Source organism: Rhineura floridana, chromosome 4, assembly GCF_030035675.1.
Source record: "Rhineura floridana isolate rRhiFlo1 chromosome 4, rRhiFlo1.hap2, whole genome shotgun sequence".
NCBI lineage: Eukaryota > Metazoa > Chordata > Lepidosauria > Squamata > Rhineuridae > Rhineura > Rhineura floridana.
The window spans coordinates 187,578,112-187,600,868 of record NC_084483.1 but is presented as its reverse complement, the minus strand read 5'-3'; the positions used below and the strand labels follow the sequence as shown (position 1 = coordinate 187,600,868).

The following is a 22,757-nucleotide window of genomic DNA, read 5'->3' as shown; positions in this document are numbered from 1 at the left end:
ATACGTATTTAACAGAATTCTGTTTAAATAGTATAGCTCAGGTTTGTATGGTATATGAGGTTTTTACAGTATAGAATAGTTTCATATTGATACTGTGCTGTCAACCTCAAGAAACTATGAGTCAGGCATGCTACAAAGAATATTTGTATATTTAGTTTCTGTGTTGCTAAAGGCACACCAGTCTTTTACGGATGTTCTCAGCGATTGCATGATTTAAACACTTTTTGATTCAGTGAAAGTTGAGATTCTCTCAGTTTCCAAACAGAGACTTTAAATCAAATGTTGCTGTTATTGTGATGCAATGTTGTGAGATTCTACAAATGCTGTGAATATGAGGAATATTTACTTTTCCTATATCTCTTGTGCCTTTATTTAAGCAGTAGCTTTTTGAGATGAAACTAGAACACTGATGGAAATAATTCTGTTGGTAAAGGAAGTAAGCGTTCTAGACTCATAAAGAGCTCAACTGCATTACTTAGGATTTATGACTTATGGCACCATGTTCCATGTGCTGTTTGTAATGTGACAACATGGTCATATTCTCATGAACAATGCTGAAGACTTCCTGCTGTCTTTTACTTCTCTTCCAAGAAGCCAACACACCAATGCTTACTTTGCTTTTTTTTTTATTCTGTGCTTTAACCTGAATGCCAGCTGTGTATGTATCTATTAAAAACAACAATCTGGGTCGTCATTCTGTACTAAAGAAAAGATGTTCTGCATGGCTCAAAGAGCACAAATCAGCTGTCTACCACTTCCCTATTGGAGACTCTCGAGTTATGTCAGTAATGCCCAGTGGGTGCAAAACTTTTATGCTTCCTTTTTGAAGCTTCATTTTATTTGATAATTAATCCATGTTTGAGTCTGTTTGGATGCTTATTGCTCTCCCATTTCAATTGTCTGTATTGTGAGCTACAGCTAGATCGATGAGCTTGGAAATTCTAAGGGTGGTATCCAACTAACGCATCCTGTTAGCACAGGGAATTCTGCTTTTGCAACTGAACTTCCCTCTCCCCTTGCATGTGCCCCATACCCTCCCCAAATCTGCTCTAGAGGGTTGGGGAGCCCGTAAAACAGATTTAGGGAGCACGTGCAGGGAGGAGAGAGGTGGAAGCTCCATTGTACAAGGAGAGATCTTTGCACTGAGGGAACAATTCCTTAGCATTGCTTTAGATACAACACTCAGTGAGCCTAGCTATCATCATTTTAAAGATGTTTGCTTCTTTTGCATGTCTTGCAACTGTATTCTAAACCACTGTAGTGATGTGTCCAGCTGTTATGTGAGAGTAACATGATTGCTGTGCAGATGAGTTGTTGGTGCCCTATCTTGTGCATTTGCGCTGGCAGTTTCAAGATGGGACAGACACCTGAGACACTTTGCTGCCAAGCAAGGACTGCTTTATATATTTTTAACGGAAGCTGAGGTGCTCTTCTAGGAGTAACTCTACTAGGTACCACATTATGTGGTAGCAAGGAAGAAAGCCATGCTGAAGTAGAACTGGTGCTGATGCTACAATCCTCTCAGCACCAGGTTCAAACCTTTATTTACCTGGGAATTTGAAGTGTTGGTTATGCTGTTACTCTGTTGTAGTTTTTTTTACTGCTTCAGAGTCTGTTTTATTTATTTTATTACTGTATTTTATCTTGTTATGAGTTTAGTCATGCATTTTGCATAATGCCCTGGTATCGTGTAAGGTGGAAGGGTAAAGTAGTTATCACAAGACTAATTGATATTATGAGTTATCATGACTGAACCCAAGTTTATACATTATTGAGCACAATGGAAATGAAATGTTCTTAGTTTTTGCACAGGAGTACATGAATTATTTGGAGACTAGAAAATGGGGTGGGGGAGGAATCCCTAATGGGAAGGTGTATGTGTGTTATATAAAACTCATTACAAATTAATTGCCTGGTCACTGTTGGACACTTGATGCTGGACTAGATAGAAATTTTTCTGAACAAAACCATTGAAATGAATGGCCCATATTTGGTGTTAGTCGTCACTCATAGGCTTATTACATTTAACAGACTTGTGTAACTTAAGTCCATTGATTTCAGTGGGTCTACTCTGAATATGAATAGTTGAGTCACCCATGGAGAGATCCAATAGTGCATTTATAATGAAAGCTTGAGGCTCTCAAGATCTTGCCTGGGATGTCTTAAGAGAAGACTGATCATGGTATGCATGTTGAGAATTCTTGCTCTGCAGCAGTGACTGTATATATAATATATAAAACTTGTATAATAAGGCAACACAACATAACTTGCATTGTTGGAATATGGCTTCAGATATTTGTATTTGGAACAGACTATATGAAACAACAAATATTGAAAGTGCATCTCCACTTTGTTTTAGCTAAATGACGATGCTCCTGATCATCTTGATCTTACACTACCACAGAAAGTACTTTATGAAAGCCTCAGATTGATTTCACTGTTAACCACATGAAACATTATATTAATTTCTTGACTTGCAGAACCTGTCGTTTGAAGTCAATATAGGTTCTTGGTATGCATGCAGTCCCTTAGGTCTCATAACACACTTAAATTTCTTTGGATAGCTGGGTAGACACTTCTGCTTTTGTGTGCTTATGTGAAACTAACATCTTGTCAAGTTATGTAGAAAGTATATAAACAGGTGGCTCTTTGGGAGAAGAGAACATCTCTCTTCCTGGGGGTCCTGCATATGTTGAGACTTCTGTGTAGTATGCAAAATGCCACTTGCTAGTTGTGTCTGACTTCAGAGTAATTTGCTGCCTTCCTTTCTGATACAGAACTTAGCTGAGAAGAACAAACAGTTGTTGCCAAAGTCTTAAAAGTATTTTAAATCTTCTGTAATTCCTGACATTATTTTCTGTAATTCTTTGTGTACTTCCACAAAGAAACAAGATTTCTTCTACCCAAGATTGAGAACCTGTGGCCTTCAAGATGTTGGATTTGGACTCCCATCAGCTAGTCATTAGGGATGATGGGAGCTGTAGTCCCCAACATCTGGAAGGCCAGAGGCTCCCCATTCTTGTCCTAAACGAATGGCTTCCAATTGCACACACACACAGTAAAATTCAAAAAGGTGTGCATCCACACACAGCAAATTAAATGTTGAGCGCACACAACTTCCAATGCAAAAATGACTTCTGTGTAGGAAACTTGTCCTCTCTGATATGAAATGGCCCTTTTACTGTAAAAATATTGTAGTGTATTTTTTGGTGCAAAAAGGCAATGCTCCATTGGTGTGATCAGTATCATTTTACCCAGATGCCTGTTGGGTACTCATACCCATAGAGTATGGGTATAGAATGTGGTGGGGAGAATTGGTCTGAAATTGGCCTTTACGGCTGCTGAGGCAAACTATCTGTTTGTACAATCCCACCAGCAAAAGATTATTTTTGACCAAGTTCGTTACACGATTTGGTTCTGCACTGACTTGTGGCAGGAAACGCTAATGGACAGTTAGATGTCCCTTGTTACATTTGTGACTCTATCTAGTGCCTGTTAGCTTTGCCAATTGAATTTTCTGCCTCAGGCATCAAATGTTTTGGCTGGCACCAGGTGCTGATGTGGTGTATGTAACTTACGTATGGCATTGGGTGTCAGAATTTGCTTGTAGTTTGGGTTTTTTCTGGGATTAGATTCATACTTCTGTTGAGTGAAATGGATCTGGTTTATTTATTTTATTTATTTATTTTATTAAATTTATATACCGCCCCATAGCCAAAGCTCTCTGGGCGGTTCACAACAGTCATACATCAATACAATAAACCACATATTTAGACAATTTAAAACAACTTTGTTTAGGAATTTGGATTGGGAGAGGGTTTCCCCCCCTCCCAAATACTCCATTGACATGAGTTTGACTTTTGTGCTAGATTGTTCTTTCCATGTCTTCTCCATTATAACCCTTTGAGAACTGCACTCACTTGCATAGGGACTCTGGTTAGTTTGTGGTCCCTCCACTCTTGCTCATTTCTGGATGGGTTGTGTGTTCAGTGATGCTGAACCGGAGTGAAATAGTTTAATTTAGCAGGGGGTGGGAAGGATTTAAAAAAAAATAGTGTAACATGCCATTTGTGGAGAACTGGGATTAACTAGGGCAAGATCAATTTTGTTGGTCAGCTCCCTGCTTCTTTCTTTTTAAAATGACTAGAAGATTAGGAACGGAGTAAGCCCAGTATTGCAAGGACTTTACTGAATGAAATTCAGCAGCTAAGCAAGTGACTAAAACTGGGCCTGATGCAAACTGTGTTTTGAAAACTGATAGGGTCTTTCACTACTATAATGTGAAAACAATACCTCTGTAAGCCAAGCAAATGTTAGTTTGGCTCTGAAATAAATTTTCCATACAGATTGGAGCCAGGGGCATTTGCTTAACGTTTTCACTGCTCTGCTGGCTTTTGATTGTTGTGAGATTGGAAGCTATGCATATTCCCCTATGATCCCTTTATGGTTTGAATGCCAAGTTCGTGGAATACTCTGTGTAAAAAGTGCTGTCATGCTTGCTTACATTCTCATCTCATGTTAAAGAAGGGAAAAAAGTCAGACCAGGTTCATGGAATTGGAAAGCACTCAAAAGGTGATCCCACCAGAACCCCTGCAGTGATAGTACAGTGTTGACTGAAATAATCTTTAGATGTTCATATAGTCTCCTCAAACACTTGATATTTACAGGCCAAAAGTGTTCATTTCACTCTTTGAATTATATGGTAGTTGTACCATGGTTTTACGTTAGCATTAATATTTTCTGTTTAAAATTAATAAACCTGGCTTGTGTAAAATGTGCATTAGAATCCACTTTCTTTAAGAACCACTACTTGCTTGGCTAAAGATTGTTTTTTGACAGCTGTAGTTTCACTACCAAGGGATACTGCTAAGGGTCAAATAAGATCTTGTATATGATTGAATGCCTTCAAGAGGCAGCTGGACAGCCATCTGTCAGGAATGCTTTGATTTGGATTCCTGCATTGAGCAGGGGGTTGGACCCGATGGCCTTATAGGCCCCTTCCAACTCTACTATTCTATGATTTATAATTGAAATCGCTTTTTAGACACTTCAGTGTAAAAAGTGACAAATACATAAACTCCCAAGAGCTTTTTCTTTAAAAACTAGCTGCTAAGAGTAGGGGGCAAGATTTGGGTGGTGCTTTATTTATTAAATTTATATCCCGCCCTTCCTTCCAGAAGGAGCCCAGGGTGGCAAACAAAACACTTAAGAACACTCTAAAATCTAGAAAGCAGACTCTAAAACATATTAAAACAAAACATCTTTGAAAACATATTAAAACAAAACATCTTTAAAAAAACTTTTAAAAACTTTTTAAACAGCAATTCCGACACAGACTGGGATGTAATGTGGGAGGAGGGGAATTAACCTTTTCCAATGCCTTGATTCCCTAACATAAGATTATGTCCCAGAACTGCTGTTTGCCTGGTTAAGGAGAACTTGCATATTCCTGTATATTTCCCTAACAGGATAAGTAGGAGTGTGTTGCGGGTGTGTGTGATTTGGCAAATTAACACGGGGGCAAATGGTTAGCCTCGCCTGCCTGCGCTATAGCCACTATCCAAATCTCTCTCACCTGGAAGGCTGCTTTTTGAAGGGGAAAAACCCTGTAATTTGGCCCCAAGGGGCCAGCTATAGCCCCAATGGTCCCCAAAAGTGGCTTTTAAAAATGAAATGCTAACAAATACTTTTCCCCACCTGATGTACCAGTAAGAAGAAAAAAGGTACCTTGTTGAAGTTGAAAAAGGGAAGACTTCTTCTGTGTGCACATTGATACATCAGTGCAATTTCTTGTAGGTGCTGAAATGCACATTGCGTTTTCCTCACTGAAAATGGATTGAAATATTTCCATTTAATATGAGCATATTAACAGGGGCATATGTGCATATTCTAAATATGCAACTGTAGTCTGACCTGAAAAGTGGCTGTGTAAAATAAAGGCCATTTTGGATGTGATGAGTTAAAATCATAATGTTAAATGCTGGTCTGTCCCAATTACATATAAATTGCATATATGAGTGTCTGATTTAAAATGCAAAAGGGACCCACACTTGTGGGGTAAGGGATCTGTCCTCTCAAACATGTCTCTGTGCAGTCTGTCCTGATGTCATTTTTCTTTCTCTTGCCTCTAGTGGCTGGGAGAGAAGTAGCTGTGGGAGAGAGGCAGGGTCAAAGCAAGTGGCAGCCATATGGAAGGTCCTGCTACCTCACCCACGTGTTCCTTGTGCACATAAAATCAGACACCCTCATCCAACTTCATACATAGCTGGGGTAGACCCATGCTTCCATGTCTAGTTTGGCCCTCAATATTCTAAGCAATGAAGTATTTTCTGTGTGTACTGTATAGTTAACATAGAGGGAACAGTAGGATTATTGCGTTTTAGTGGATGGTGAATTACTCCATAATTTTGTTGGGCAGCGAATTTATTTCCATTTCACTTTGTGCTTGGTGTCAAAAGCACTAGGCGTAATTTTTGAGGCAAGTATTGACTGTTTTGTTCATGTGCAAAGATAGAGCCATGTGTGAGGTAATATTTATAGCAAGAGTGGCTAAGCTGTGTCCCTTCAGATATTACCAGACTACAACTCCCATCATCCCTAGCCATTGGCCAGCCTGGAATTTGAACAACAGCTTAACAGTGTTAGTTAATGTCTTGAAATTTTCCTTGCCATTGTACATAGGAAAACCTTGCAATGTGCTACAGTTACACTTCATGCATTCCCATTATGAATACTCCTCTGTTGTTCCTTGGATCAGTCTTTGCCTCCTAAAGTGCTAGGTTATGTATACATCAGAAATCCATATTTTGTTGTGAATTGGATTGTCCCTCCTCTTGCTCTGCCTACATGCGTTTTGGATGTTTGTGGTACCTATTCTGCAAAGGATAGCATACATCAGTGTGCGTGATGTATAAGACCACAGGTCCATAAGGACCTTATAATCTATTTGACATGGGGGTAACGGAGGAAGGGAAAATGGGGAAGAATATGTGATTATTTCAGTTGCTCACATTGAGCTTTGGTTACATGCTGTTGCAGCAGGGCATGGGAGCCAGGGGCCTGTCCCAGTGTCTTCACAGAAAAGGTGTGTTTTGAGGAGTGGTTTGTAAGGGACAAACCAAATTAGTTGTACAGCTTCTCGTGATTTGCCGCACTGCTTGTGAGTTAATGTGCTTGAAATTGTATGTCTATGCTTACACTCGGATGCACTCAAACAGAAGAATAGCAAAGAACTGCTGAATCTCAGGGTCCCAAGCATGCTTGTTTGGTGTAGTTCAGCCAAGGCATGGAAAACCCTTTATATTGGGGCCAGTGGTTTTGACAGTCATTCCTTTTCAGCTGATAGGATTCACCCCACCGCCCGTTGAGCTTATTAATGTTCCCCTCTGTGAACCGACATACCTGCCCTGACAGCCAAAGCTCCTCTTCTAAAGAGATGATCAACTTAACCAATGTCCTTCTTTCCCACCAGAGGCCTGTCCCAGGAACATGATTTCTTCCTTCTAAAATCCCTTTTAAAATGTTGTTTTGCTAAAATGTAAATGACTAGTAACAGCATTGCCTAGAAAAGGGAAGGGGAACCTATAGCCCTCCAGCGGTTGTTGGTAAACTCCCATCAGCCCCAGCTGGCATAGCCAGTGGTCAGGGATGTTGGGAGTTGTAGTACCATTGTGGGAACATCATTGTGGAACCATAATACCCAGTTCGGATCTGTCCTTAATTATGCTGCCTTGGGTAAATCATTCTTTCTCAGTTCCAGTGAATGCTGAGGGAGAATGTCACTCTGGGATGATTTGAGGAAGGGTAGGATCCAAATGTAACAAATAAACAAAAGGTTTGTATTCGGTCCAAACTAAACATTGGAGTAAACTGACAACTGATACCAAAAATGCAGGTGCATGTCTAACTTTCCTCTGCTCTTCCATAGTCTCTAGTAGATCTTTCACGTTTTCTCTTCCTAAGTTTATTTTATTTATTTGAATGAAAGTTCTGTGCCACCAACATTAAGAAAAAATATTACTGCTGTGAACGGCATAAAATCAACAATAAAAGTAGGTTCATATAAACAAGTGCAAAGCACATCACAAGTCGGTAGATCAGATTAATCGACACAACTGAATCACTCAGGGAATCACCTCAGGGAAAATCTGGGTGAATAGGTGAGCTTTTTTTAAGCAGATGCCTAAATGCCAGTACTGGAGGTGCCTGCTAGATGTTCACTGGAAGTGCATTCCAGAGGGCAGTTTCCACCACACTAAAAGCCCTCGTTTTGGGGAACGTAAGACAAACCTTAGGGGCATATGGCAGTATCAGGAGTGTCTCTCCCAAACCTCAGAATGATGTGTAAGAGTATACAAGGGGTTACTTCTGCTACCTTTTATAGCAGGTGTAGGAGCAGAAGTGGCTCGCCCAGAGCCTCAATGCTGGTTTCCCAGCAGGTGTGCTGCTGTATTTACTGGGAGAGAGATGGGGTGGGGTAAGGCAGCGGGGATGTTAGTGCAGTGCAGGTACTTCTGGGCTGGGAATAAATGGAACATAATGACATAAACATGCTTGGAACCAGGGCTGTGGAGTCGGTACGCCAAATCTTCGACTCCGACTCCTCTATTTTTCTACTGTCCGACTCTGACTCCACCCAAAATTGCTTCCGACTCCATGGCTCCGACTTCAGCTCCACAGCCCTGTTACCATATATTGTTATAATAAGTTTTTATTTTGAAGCCAGAGTCGGTACATTTCTTCTGACAACGACCACCCAAGATTGCTTCCGACTCCATCACTCTGACTTCACAGCCCTGCTTGGAACTGCTTCATAGCTTCTTTTTTGGGAGATAACACCCCCCCCCCAGTATTTCAGTTCTTCTCTTTTACCAGATTCTGATTCTGTGTGATTATTTGCACATCTGTATATTGTTGTACTCTTTCACTGGCTTCCTTTTAAGACTCTGCTCTTTGTGCAGCTAATGGAGAAGTCTTGGATGGTTTTGGAAAACAGTTATGCTTTGTCCCCGGGTGGGTAGGAATCATATGGAGGCACGCTGGTGGCCATGGATTTAGTTAGCAAAGAATTTAGGTTTCTGATGCCATGGTAACTCTAATGTAAAATATAATTCCAGGTTTCTTGGTGGCTTGTTCAGTGAAAAGTTTTCTGAGTGACTTTAGAGCAGTCACTTTTCTCATTGTAATCTGGAAGCGATTGTAGAATCTTGTATGGATATGTAGGGGGGAGAGATTGGGAAAGTACCTTTTGGGAATCTTTAAAAGCATTTGTTTCTTTGTTGCTTTGATCCAGCTTCCAGGTGGCAGTCGCGGTCAATCCCTGAAGATATGCGGCCAGAAATATGGATTGCGCAAGAATTGCGGCGCATTGGAGATGAATTTAATGCTTCCTACTGTCCAAGAAGGGTAACTTTCCGTATTTTTATTTTCCATCTCTTTGCTGCAATTCAGAGGTGTAGCCCTATATACTCAATCAGGGGGCTTCTCAGTTTTGGCAGGAAAATGCACACACAACAAAGGTGTCAGTTCCTTATTGATAAAGGTCTCAAAGCTCTCTGGGTGTGGTGGATTTACAGAGAGCTGCAGCCTTCTTCAACCACTCATATAAGCTGCAAATTTTTTCTATAACAGTTATATTTTCATTTAGTTCTTTTATATCCTATTTTCAAGGAGCTCAAGGTGAGTTCATTGGCTCCCTGTGTGTGGGCGGTATCTGGATGTTGACAATGGCATAGTCTGATTGAAGGGCACTGTGGGTATTGCACTCTACTGCAAACTCGTATTTTCTACTTGTGGGTTTTCCCATCCTGAGCTTGAAATGCGCAGCAGCAACATCTTTGTCTCTCCTCAAGCCTCAGTGTAACGAAAGTATAGGATTGCTCTGCCCTGGTCCTACTTGGATTCACTTTATATTCTTGCATGTTTACATATTGTGGCTAGGAGTAAATTGCATCATAATGTAGAAATTCCTTATCAGTGGCATTCAGAGGGATGTTTGCTGAAAACCAGAACTGTGTGTACATACTAACATGCTCTTATCAGTTTTCTTTCAGTACCTATTGAGAGAATCTCTTAACTGCCTGTTTAAAAAAGCAAACTAGGGTTGCTTTTACTGAAAAGCAGCTGTAGGAGCTTGTAAATTTGATTGGAGCGATGGGGGAGATTTCCTTGGGGGCTGTTACTCCAGCTGAAATCACCACCAGCTGATTTTCTTCTTACAGAGGAAAACATGGGGACCCTGTATCTTTTTTCTGTATCTCTTGTGTGTTACGTAGATACTTTAGTTTGATCCTGAGGGCTTTTTCAGGAGTGTGGCTGACAGCAAAGCTAATGGAGAAATTTGGAAGTGTGAGAAGGATGATACTGCTGTTGCATATAGATTTAAAATGGAATATATTAGACCTGTGAGAAATTGCAAATAGCCAGGAAGAAAGTATTTTTCTTTTCCTGATTTGCAATGTTTTGGGCATTCTGGTGTGTTTTGTAAGAAGTTAGCGTCTATGCAGGGAGAAGGGAATGAAACTATTCAGTCAACTCAGTGGCAGGTTATATTAGATAATCAATAGCTTTAACATCAGAAACTCTTTAAGTTCAGCAATAAAGGCTGTGTGTTACAGCCTTCCCCAGCCTATGGTTCTCCTATGGTTTTGTACTTTAGCTCGCATCAGCCCCAGCACAGGTAATGGGAGTAACAGTCCAAAACATCTGGAGGGCACCAGGTTGGGGAAGGCTACAGCAGGAGACCCAAATGGCCAGCTTTGGAAGCTGGGCACTTTCTGGTTTGGTACGGGTTTTCGTCCCATCCTCTGATCTCAGGCCAAGGGTGTATAAAGCCTTTAAAATGTAAATCCCACTCAATATTAAGTACTAGGTTTTAAAATCACAAAAATTCAAAGTAGGGGAAGGGTATAGATTCTGAATAGTCTGCAGAGCTTAAGGACTTACATATTTCTTCTTTTCCCTTTTCTTCCCAAGACTTCTGTTCAGATGACTATTAAGCTTTAGTGGTCTTTGGTGCATTTTTTTTTAAGTAGGCATTGTGCCAAAGGAAGTCTTCAGTTCAAATAAAGGGTGCATATGTGTTGCTCCAGTTGCCCAACAGCAGCTTAGAACTGAAAAAATAAGCAGATAAAGCTTTTTCCTGGCTTTTGGAGATGAAATGATGAGAAAAGCTTGACTTGCCAAATCTCAGTATGCCAGGCTGTTGTTAAAAGCAGAGAAGCAGAGCCAGTAGAAAAGTTGGCAGCCGTAAATATATTGGTAGTTACTGGAAAAACTTGGTTTCTTGATTGCTTAGTTTTTAGTCCACATATGGAGGAGGCACCCCCTGTGTTTTTGATCCACCCCCTGTGTTTTTGATCCACATGTACAAATGCCTTGCATCTACCTCTGAGGCTGTCTGTTGCCTACTGGCACTTTTGATGAGTGATAGCAGCTCCAGATATGTGGATTCCCTGCCACTACATTGCAGCTGCCTAGGGATCATAAGTCTGTGGAATTGGGCTTAGAGGACAGCAACTTTAACCATTGGAAACCAGATATTTCATAACTGTTCTCTCTACTTTGCTGCTGTATGAAAGCAGAAGGATGACACTACACCTTTGCAGACAGGCACAACTTGTGTTTCTCTTTTGGACATGTACAGGCATGTCCACCCTGCAGTTAATACTGGCCAATTCTTCCTACTTCACCAACAGTGAAATGAGTGCAGTTAATGTTATTTCAGCAGAAGGAACCTATCTTTCAAAAATATTTAAAACTTGGGGGTTTCTTCCTCTCCTTTTTTGTTTGTAACAAGCTCCTAATTCCCCAGTGGACAGGGCAGTGACCTCTCCATTACTGTTGCACTTCTCATGTCTCTTTCTGACTCTCTCATGAATGGTTCAGTTCTTTTGCCTTTAGGCAGTGTTGGCAGACCTAATAACCTTACTTGGAAGTTCACATGTTACTACCACAAACTGATCGGTGGCATCGGTAGTGACACATCTCTCTCTTGCCCTTTTCCTGCAGGAGATGTGAAGGGTTCACAGCCTAATATTCAGTTAAGGATTCCCCATGCTTGCTACCTAAAGCGAATGCATGGAGGGAGTATCCTTTGGATCAGTAACTGGTTAAAGAACAGGAAACAGAGTAGGGGAAAATGGACAGTTGTCACACTGGAGGGATGTAAGAAATAGGGTGTCCCAGGGATCTGTGTGTGTGTGGGGGGGGACTATGTTTTTTAATTTGTTCATAAATTACCTGGGGTTAGGGGTGAGAAGTGCTGGGAGCAAGTTTGTTGACGACATCAAATTACTCCATAAGGAGCTTTCCAAACTGGAGAAATAGCCATTAAAATGGCAAATGCTGTTCATTTGTAAGCAAATGGTGTACATTGGGGCAATTTCCCCCTTTTACTTCACATAAACACTTAACAAGGTCTGAACTGGTAGTGACTGACCAGGAGCAAGACCTCAAAGTCATGAATAGTTTGATTAAGATGTTGATCCGGCATGTGGCAGCTGTGTTGTTGTTTCTTTTTAAAAAAAGTGGATTCCATGTTAAAGTTCATTAGGAAAGGGATTGAAAATGGAACTGCCAATATAATGTTGTCATACAATTCTGTGGTGCAACCGTGCTTGGATTGCTGAGTAGAGTTCTGGTGGCTGCCCCTCAAAAAGGATATTGTGGAGCTGGACAAAGTTCAGGAAAGGGCAACCAAAATTATCAAGGGGATGGAGCAAGTCTCCTACAAGGAAAGGTTACAGCATTTGGTTTAGAAAAAAGCGAATGAGGGGAGACATTTCAGAACATAAGAAGAGCCTGCTGGATCAGGCCAGTGGCCCATCTAGTCCAGCATCCTGTTCTCACAGTGGCCAACCAGGTGCCTGGGGGAAGCCCGCAAGCAGGACCCGAGTGCAAGAACACTCTCCCCTCCTGAGGCTTCCAGCAACTGGTTTTCAGAAGCATGCTGCCTCTGACTAGGGTGGCACAGCACAGCCATCATGGCTAGTAGCCATTGATAGCCCTGTCCTCCATGAATTTGTCTAATCTTCTTTTAAAGCCATCCAAGCTGGTGGCCATTACTGCATCTTGTGGGAGCAAATTCCATAGTTTAACTATGCGCTGAGTAAAGAAGTACTTCCTTTTGTCTGTCCTGAATCTTCCAACATTCAGCTTCTTTGAATGTCCACGAGTTCTAGTATTATGAGAGAGGGAGAAGAACTTTTCTCTATCCACTTTCTCAATGCCATGCATAATTTTATACACTTCTATCATGTCTCCTCGGACCCGCCTTTTCTCTAAACTAAAAAGCCCCAAATGCTGCAACCTTTCCTCGTAAGGGAGTCGCTCCATCCCCTTGATCATTCTGGTTGCCCTCTTCTGAACCTTTTCCAACTCTAGAATATCCTTTTTGAGATGAGGCGACCAGAACTGTACACAGTATTCCAAATGCGGCCGCACCATAGATTTATACAACGGCATTATGATATCGGCTGTTTTATTTTCAATACCTTTCCTAATTATCGCTAGCATGGAATTTGCCTTTTTCACAGCTGCCGCACACTGGGTCGACATTTTCATCCTGCTGTCCACTACAACCCCGAGGTCTCTCTCCTGGTCGGTCACCGCCAGTTCAGACCCCATGAGCGTATATGTGAAATTAAGATTTTTTGCTCCAATATGCATAATTTTACACTTGTTTATATTGAATTGCATTTGCCATTTTTCCGCCCATTCAGAGATATATAAAATTAGGCATGGTGTGGAGAAAGCTGATGGGAAGATGTTTTTGTCTCCCTTTCTCATAATATTAAAATCTGGGGTCATCCAGTGAAGCTGAATGTTGGGAGATTTAGGACAGACACAAAATGATGTACTTCATACAGCATATAGTTAAACTGTGGAATTTACTACCATAAAATGCAGCAATGACCACCAACGTAGACTGCTTTAAAAGGGGTTTAGATAAATTCATGGAGGGATAAGGCTATCAATGGCTGCTAGTCATGATGACTGCCTTCAGTGCCCAGGGTGGTATTTCTCCCAGTTGCTGGGATCATAAGTGAAGGTAATGCTGTTGTGCTCATCTCCTGCGTGTGGGCTTGACATGGACATCAGGCTGGCCACTCTGTGCAAGATGCTGGACTAGATGGGCCTTTGATTTGATCCAGCAAGGATCTTTTTTGCAGAGGAAACGTGGATGGGACGGGATGCTTAATCGTCTCTTAGACTCTTCCCTCCCTCCCCCCCAGCCACATGCACATTGTCTTGAAGCTTGCCTGGGGGAAATGCAACCGGGGACAGGAGACAGAAGGGCTGTATCCCCATCTGCCACTTCTCCCCTCCAGATGCCCCTGTGTTATTTGCATCACTGGTTGAACCTATTTGAGTGATACACCATTTTTTTCCATGCTGCAATTTTCAGCTTAAGAAATATTTCCTCAATACTGTTTTGCTTCCCGTTAGCTATTTGTTTTGGCCAAACTTCTCAGGCTGTTCAGTATGTTTTATATTTAGCTCCTTCCCGTTTTTCACGCGTTTCTTTTGGACTATGTAGCTTTTTTGTTTAGCTGGCAAAGCTTCACACACCTGATTTGTCACACATCAAAATAACGTGCAGAAGCAGTGTTCTGTACTGAAGCATTGTGATGAGTCATTTGGTTTATACCATGAATTGGGCTTTAGACAGCTTTTTGGTTTCCTCATTCATATCTGGAAACTTGAGTCGAATGCGCAGCTAAATGTTACTACTGATAACAATAGTAAACTCACAAGAGACTTCAGAAAGAGCGAGTGGCTGTCAAGGTCTGTTTTTGTTTCCTATGCACCTGCTTCCCTGGATTGAACTTGCAGATTGTTTTGATTTGGCTATTTCTTCATTCCACTGTTGTGTCAGTCCAGGCACTTGTGTGTAAAGCCCAGAAGTTAATTCATGGGAAGCTGTTACCTGAGAGAATGCAACTATCCCAGTATGGTTATGTGTATGCCTGGGGACACTGAAGGCATCTTTAAAGTTCCTTGGTGACCTTGGCAAATTCAGAATAGTCTATCAGCTGAAATTCCCAAGATTTGTTAGACCAGCATATGGGAGCACGGGAGCAGCTAACATGATTGTAAAGTCTCAGAACATAGTATTATGTTAGCCTTGCAGCAACTTTGCACCAGCATTTTGGGCAAATAAAAATCCTTAGGGTTTGTTAGGCATTACTTTGTTGCTAGCGGTTCCTCTGACTTTGTAGAGTAGCTATCGCATCTTCATTTTTCCTTTCCTATGTCTGCTCACTTACACATGTTGCCTCTACTTTCTGGCCACGTGCTGCTGTTTCAGTCCCCAGTCCTATGACACTATTAATTTAAAGCAAGTTAAGTGTTTTGACAGGCTGAAATCTTCTTCTGTTTGTGGACCCAGGACCTTGGGGAATGCCCTGGCCTGAATTATCTTATGTAGCCAGGTCTTGAAGGTAGTAAAAATTTGCTCCTAGTCCTTATGTTTGACTGAGGTGTGGTCTCTAGGCTTAAAATTGCACAAGTGTTCCAGAGGGCCTCTGAGCAGCCACCTCTTGGGTCACACCATAGAGCTTTATGAAGGTTAAAGGGCCACAACCTTTGCAGATATGTCCGTTACAGGGAAGATCTGGGGATGGGTTCTCTTATTAGGTGTGGTCGTGCTCCTAATCTGAGCTTCCTACATAGCTGCAGACTCCCAGGCTTCAGCCTGGTGAATGAAGTGTTCCTCCTCCTCTAGGGTTGATAATGATCATCAAGGGGCCAAGGGATCCTTTCTGAGGGGTGGGGGAGCCAGTGAGTCATACCTTCTGAATTGCTTTCTTATCTACCGACAACTATTTTGTTTTTCTTTTGTTTTTCTATACAGTTGTGTGGAACTCTTCCTAACAGAGCTAGAATTTGGGTCAGCGAGAACCACCTTGGATGGTTCAGCAACTGCCAGGGTTTTATCTGTATTGCTATTAAGTGGCAGTGCTCAAACAGTCAACCACAGTTTTGACAGGGCTTGTGACTGGTGTTTTTTTCTTGCTACCTACTTGGCACATTGGCACCAACAACATGGGGAAATGCAGCCGTGAGGTCCTGGAAGCAAAATTTAGGTTGCTAGGTAGGATGCTGAAAGCCAGGACCTCCAAGGTGGCTTTCTCTGAAATGCTACCGGTTCCACGCGCAGGACCAGCCAGACAGGCCCAGCTTTGCAGTCTCAATGCGTGGATGAGACGATGGTGTCGGGTGGAAGGGTTTAGATTTGTTAGGCACTGGGGAACATTTTGGGACAAGCCAGGCCTGTACAAAAGGGACGGGCTCCACTTGAACCAGAATGGAACCAGACTGCTGGCACTTAAAATTAAAAAGGTAGCAGAGCAGCTTTTAAACTGACTGAGGGGGGAAACCCGACAGGAGCTGAGAAAGGTCCGGTTTGGAATAAACCTCCCCCCCTGGGATAAAAACCAAAGAAATGATGAAATTTTAAAAGGGGTAGGCCTAGAAGTAGGCATTGTGAGAGCAGGGGCACAGGATATAAATTCAGAAGAGCAAAATTACCACAGGCCAAACCACAAGTGCCAAAGACACTTGAAGAGAGACACTGCTTACAAGTGCCTGTACGCTAATGCTAGGAGCCTCCGAACCAAGATGGGAGAACTGGAGTGCTTGGTCTTAGAGGAGAGCATTGATATAGTGAGCATAACGGAGACCTGGTGGAATGGAGAAAACCAGTGGGATACGGTTATCCCTGGATATAAACTATATCGGAAGGACAGGGAAGGACGTATTGGTGGCGGAGTCGCTCTATACGTGAAAGAAGGCATTGAATCCAGCAAGCTCGAAACCCCTAAAGAGGCAGACTCCTCCACAGAATCGTTGTGGGTGGTGATACCATGCCCCAGGAGGGACTTAATACTGGGAACGATCTATCGTCCCCCTGATCAAAATGCTCAGGGAGACCTTGAGATGAGATATGAAATTGAGGAAGCATCCAAACTAGGAAATGTGGTAGTAATGGGTGACTTCAACTACCCAGAGATAGACTGGCTGCATATGTGTTCCAGTCATGACAAAGAAGCAAAGTTTCTAGATATTCTAAATGACTATTCCCTAGACCAGTTGGTCATGGAACCGACCAGAGGGACGGCAACCCTGCACTTAATCCTCAGTGGGGACCGGGACCTGGTGCGAGATGTAAGTGTTGTTCAACCGATTGGGAGCAGTGACCACAGTGCTATTAAATTAAACATACATGTAAATGGCCAATTGCCAAGAAAATCCAACACGGTCACATTTGACTTCAAAAGAGGAAACTTCACAAAAATGAGGGGATTGGTAAAAAGAAAGCTGAAAAACAAAGTCCAGAGGGTCACATCACTCAAAAATGCTTGGAAGTTGTTTAAAAACACTATATTAGAAGCTCAACTGGAGTGCATACCGCAGATCAGAAAAGGTACCACCAGGGCCAAGAAGATGCCAGCATGGTTAACGAGCAAAGTCAAGGAAGCTCTTAGAGGCAAAAAGTCTTCCTTCAGAAAATGGAAGTCTTGTCCGAATGAAGAAAATAAAAAAGAACACAAACTCTGGCAAAAGAAATGCAAGAAGACAATAAGGGATGCTAAAAAAGAATTTGAGGAGCACATTGCTAAGAACATAAAAACCAACAACAAAAAATTCTATAAATACATTCAAAGCAGGAGACCATCTAGGGAGGCAATTGGACCCTTGGATGATAAGGGAGTCAAAGGTGTACTAAAGAACGATAAGGAGATTGCAGAGAAGCTAAATGAATTCTTTGCATCTGTCTTCACAGTGGAAGATATAGGGCAGATCCCTGAACCTGAACTAACATTTGCAGGAAGGGATTCTGAGGAACTGAGACAAATAGTGGTAACGAGAGAGGAAGTTCTAAGCTTAATGGACAATATAAAAACTGACAACACCGGGCCCAGATGGCATCCACCCGAGAGTTCTCAAAGAACTCAAAGGTGAAATTGCTGATCTGCTAACTAAAATATGTAACTTGTCCCTCGGGTCCTCCTCCGTGCTTGAGGACTGGAAAGTGGCAAATGTAACGCCCATCTTCAAAAAGGGATCCAGAGGGGATCCCGGAAATTACAGGCCAGTTGGCTTAACTTCTGTCCCTGGAAAACTGGTAGAAAGTATTATTAAAGCTAGATTAACTAAGCACATAGAAGAACAAGCCTTGCTGAAGCAGAGCCAGCATGGCTTCTGCAAGGGAAAGTCCTGTCTCAGTAACCTATTAGAATTCTTTGAGAGTGTCAACAAGCATATAGATAGAGGTGATCCAGTGGACATAGTGTACTTAGACTTTCAAAAAGCGTTTGACAAGGTACCTCACCAAAGACTTCTGAGGAAGCTTAGCAGTCATGGAATAAGAGGAGAGGTCCTCTTCTGGATAAGGAATTGGTTAAGAAGCAGAAAGCAGAGAGTAGGAATAAATGGACAGTTCTCCCAATGGAGGGCTGTAGAAAGTGGAGTCCCTCAAGGATCGGTATTGGGACCTGTACTTTTCAGCTTGTTCATTAATGACCTAGAATTAGGAGTGAGCAGTGAAGTGGCCAAGTTTGCTGACGACACTAAATTGTTCAGGGTTGTTAAAACAAAAAGGGATTGCGAAGAGCTCCAAAAAGACCTCTCCAAACTGAGTGAATGGGCGGAAAAATGGCAAATGCAATTCAATATAAACAAGTGTAAAATTATGCATATTGGAGCAAAAAATCTTAATTTCACATATACGCTCATGGGGTCTGAACTGGCGGTGACCGACCAGGAGAGAGACCTCGGGGTTGTAGTGGACAGCACGATGAAAATGCTGACCCAGTGTGCGGCAGCTGTGAAAAAGGCAAATTCCATGCTAGCGATAATTAGGAAAGGTATTGAAAATAAAACAGCCAATATCATAATGCCGTTGTATAAATCTATGGTGCGGCCGCATTTGGAATACTGTGTACAGTTCTGGTCGCCTCATCTCAAAAAGGATATTCTAGAGTTGGAAAAGGTTCAGAAGAGGGCAACCAGAATGATCAAGGGGATGGAGCGACTCCCTTACGAGGAAAGGTTGCAGCATTTGGGGCTTTTTAGTTTAGAGAAAAGGCGGGTCAGAGGAGACATGATAGAAGTGTATAAAATTATGCATGGCATCAAGAAAGTGGATAGAGAAAAGTTCTTCTCCCTCTCTCATAATACTAGAACTCGTGGACATTCAAAGAAGCTGAATGTTGGAAGATTCAGGACAGACAAAAGGAAGTACTTCTTTACTCAGTGCATAGTTAAAGTATGGAATTTGCTCCCACAAGATGCAGTAATGGCCGCCAGCTTGGATGGCTTTAAAAGAAGATTAGACCAATTCATGGAGGACAGGGCTATCAGTGGCTACTAGCCATGATGGCTGTGCTGTGCCACCCTAGTCAGAGGCAGCATGCTTCTGAAAACCAGTTGCCGGAAGCCTCAGGAGGGGAGAGTGTTCTTGCACTCGGGTCCTGCTTGCGGGCTTCCCCCAGGCACCTGGTTGGCCACTGTGAGAACAGGGTGCTGGACTAGATGGGCCACTGGCCTGATCCAGCAGGCTCTTCTTATGTTCTTATGGAACCTGAACGTTAGCTTCACTCTCTCCTTCCCCACACGCCCCAACTTTGCTGCTTGGTTCACTTCAGTAATAATAATCTTAGTTTGTACCAAATTCAAATGAGCGTTTCTATTAAAGCCAAAATGAAGATTTTCTTGCATTCTCTGAAGCAGAATGTATATAACTACCGCCAGTGTACTTTCCACAGCTTACACTGCGATTGTATGCATGTTTACTTAGAAGTGAATTGCACTGTCTTCAGTTGCTCTTAGCAAGTGTGGATAGGTTTCAGTCTCAGTTGCACCTCTCTGCTAGTTTTGACTTGACATAGATGTGGTGTTTGGGAAAAGGATTTCTACTTGCGTAATGGAACTTCATCTTTGCCTCCTGTGTTCTTTCTATATTGGCTCTAGCAGGTTAGGGGAGCCCCTAGAACAGATTTAGGGGGCCCGGGGGGGGAGGAGAGGGGGTAAATTCCATTGTGCAAGCAGAAATCCTTGCGCTGTTTACTTAGTGCTACTTAGGACAATGGATTGTATCCAACCTGCATCCCCTTAGATTTCGAGCTGGTAGAGCTGGTCTCTGAGATAATGTTGGGATCGCTGGGGCTGGCTCCTCCGTCCTTTTATGGCCTCCAGGAAACCACAGGTCTGTTATTTCTCCCATTTCTCTCCCATCCTTTTGCTGTGGAATTCAAAATGACACATACGAGTTCTCAGGCAGGCTTTGACCAAGGTTGTATCGTGTGCTTTCAGACGATTCCTAATATCTTGCATGCTGAAGGAAAGGAGAAGTGCAGAAAAGAATAATCGGGATCTCTTGTGCCAGTCTTCTGAATCTTCAGCAGTTGTGTCTCTTTCAGTTGTCTGTCTTCCAGATACAGCTACATTTCACACTAGCCACTAGTGCACATACAGGCAACATCTGCCACAGGCACTCCATGCAAATGCCAGGTTTGCATGAGTCTTCCACCCTTGTTTGAAGGGGGAAGGTCGCATACACTGAATATTGGTGCAGGGCACTTGTGTCAAACATAATAGCTATATTAGGCTAGGGAGGGGGCATGCCTGTTCCGACATCTTGTAGAGATGTTTGGCACCCCATGTCTGAAATGGATGTAAGATTATTCATTTAGATTAATAGGCTTTCTGTGTGTCTTTGTAAAGAGGTCTTTGTATCGGCTTTTGGTGGCATCGCTATCCTGTGGCTTCCAATGTGCTAAACTTCATATTTGTTAGGGTTGTCTTGAAAGGCAATGCAGACATCTCCCCCCCCCCACTCACATACCCTGGACAACTTAAAATAACGCCTTTATAGTTTTGAAAGTAAAATTATGAAATGCTAATTTTGGAACAATCCCATACCTCAAAGATAAAAATCACAGGCTGCTGTGAGTGCCTCTACAGCAAACCTGATTTCCTTCCACCTTGTTATGTAGAGATGGAGGGGAAGTGCCTTGGTCTCACTGGAGTCCCATCATGTCAGGTGAGTTGGGGCAAGGCTTGGTCAGACAAGCTCTGCAGCAGCAGCAGCTGCTGTCGATCTCCTGCTCAGTCTTTTTTTAATGTCAGCTGCACTCTTTGTGAAGGTTAAACCTTTTGCTTAGCTTGAAGACCTGAAGACATGTCTTATGGCATAGCAGTTAGCCTGAGTGAATCACAATTCCTTTTCCCAGGTGCTCTTCCTTGGTGCTTTTTTCCAGCTGAAGTGAAGACTAATGCAGTGGTGCCCTCTGGTCTTAACATAACGGAGGGTTTTGTGGTGTTTTAAAGTCTAGCAGTGGTATCTGATGAAGTGGGTGCTAGTCCTCAAAAGCTTATGCCACAACAAATTTGTTAAGGTGTCACAAGGCTGTTGTGTGTGTCTGCACAGTTATTCCTCTGAACTGGTCTTCTAAGGCTTCTTTACGCACATGCCTGTATGGTTTCGACCATGTGCATCATACATTTGTCACATGTTCCCTTAACATTTCTCATTGTGTACATAAAACCTTGGGCCACCTCACACATTGCATTTCTATCTTAAACGATGTTTTCTGAAAAGGAGTAGAAAGAAAAATGGCTGGCATGATTGTCCATCGGGTTAGCTAGTCTCCTTGTTTCCTGCAGACTATGGCCCTTACCTAAGGTTGAGTGTAGGCAGCACGTTAATATGTGTCCGCCATACTTTGCGTTACGTGGCTGTATCTTTTCTAATGCATCTGCTTGCATATTTATACCCCAAAATGAACCAACTACTGTTTACACAGGTGGAGTCACTTGAGAATAATTTAGAGGTTCACTAGTTCATTAGCTCTGGCACAGATTGCTTATAGCTTTATTTAGGTTCTTGGCACAGATGACACCAAATCACTGGTTTTCTCAGATAAATTATAGCTACCAGATTTCATCCTCTGGGAATCTCTAACATTTTCGAGAGTCAACAATTTAGACAATGACACAATTATACTCTGAGAATACCATCCTGTTTTTGGCTTCTCTTTTTTTTCCCTTCTGTGTGCTCTACCAGATCTCATAAATTATATACCATTTTGTTTCTTGTAACAAACCTCACATAACACTTAGTGGCAGTGAATTAAGCAGTGTAGAGCAAGATTAAATATAGCGACAGTTGCTCTGGTCCCAGTGTTACAGATGCCGAGATAGTCCCAAAACATATTTCTCTACTTCCAGTTTGGAGCATGCAGAAAACTAAGAGACAAGCCTCTGCAGGCAAGTGTGGTTAGTTGCCGGGGGGGGTTGTCTGTGTAGGGGGACAGATGAGTTTTCATGAGCGTTCTTCTCTAGGGTGGGTCTGCATTGGGCGAGAAGGTGGAATGACAAAACATTCACACACAGTATGTTTGGAATATACAGGGTTCTGTTTGTGCCAAATGTTTTTCTTTGCCAGGATCTAACTCCTTTTAAAACTGGGGTGAGGAACCTGTGGCTCTCCAGCATACTTTTTGGCACTGCCCTTGTGAGTGTATACTTGCTGAGGTAACTAGGGCTTTAAAAGAGGAAAAGCCTATCAAGAAAAGGCTATCACTGCCTACTAGCCATGATGGCTGTGCTCTGCCGCTATAGTTGGAGGCAGTATGCTTCTGAATACCACTTGCTGGAAACTGCAGGAGCGGCGAATGCTCTTGCACTCAAGTCCTGTTTGCAGGCATCCCTTGGGCAACTGGTTGACCACTGTGAGAACAGGATGCTG

At 42.4% G+C, this 22,757-nt stretch overlaps 1 protein-coding gene across 5 annotated transcripts in view; it reads left to right on the top strand.

Annotated features, from left to right (window-relative positions):
- BCL2L11 (BCL2 like 11) overlaps positions 1 to 22,757 on the top strand; it is a 43,235-nt gene that overhangs the window by 17,639 nt on the left and 2,839 nt on the right. For all 5 annotated transcript variants that reach the window (XM_061625544.1, XM_061625543.1, XM_061625542.1 and 2 more), the window contains one exon: positions 9,294 to 9,406. In XM_061625544.1, the coding sequence (XP_061481528.1) occupies positions 9,294 to 9,406 (113 nt within the window). The remainder of the gene's footprint in view (positions 1 to 9,293; positions 9,407 to 22,757) is intronic.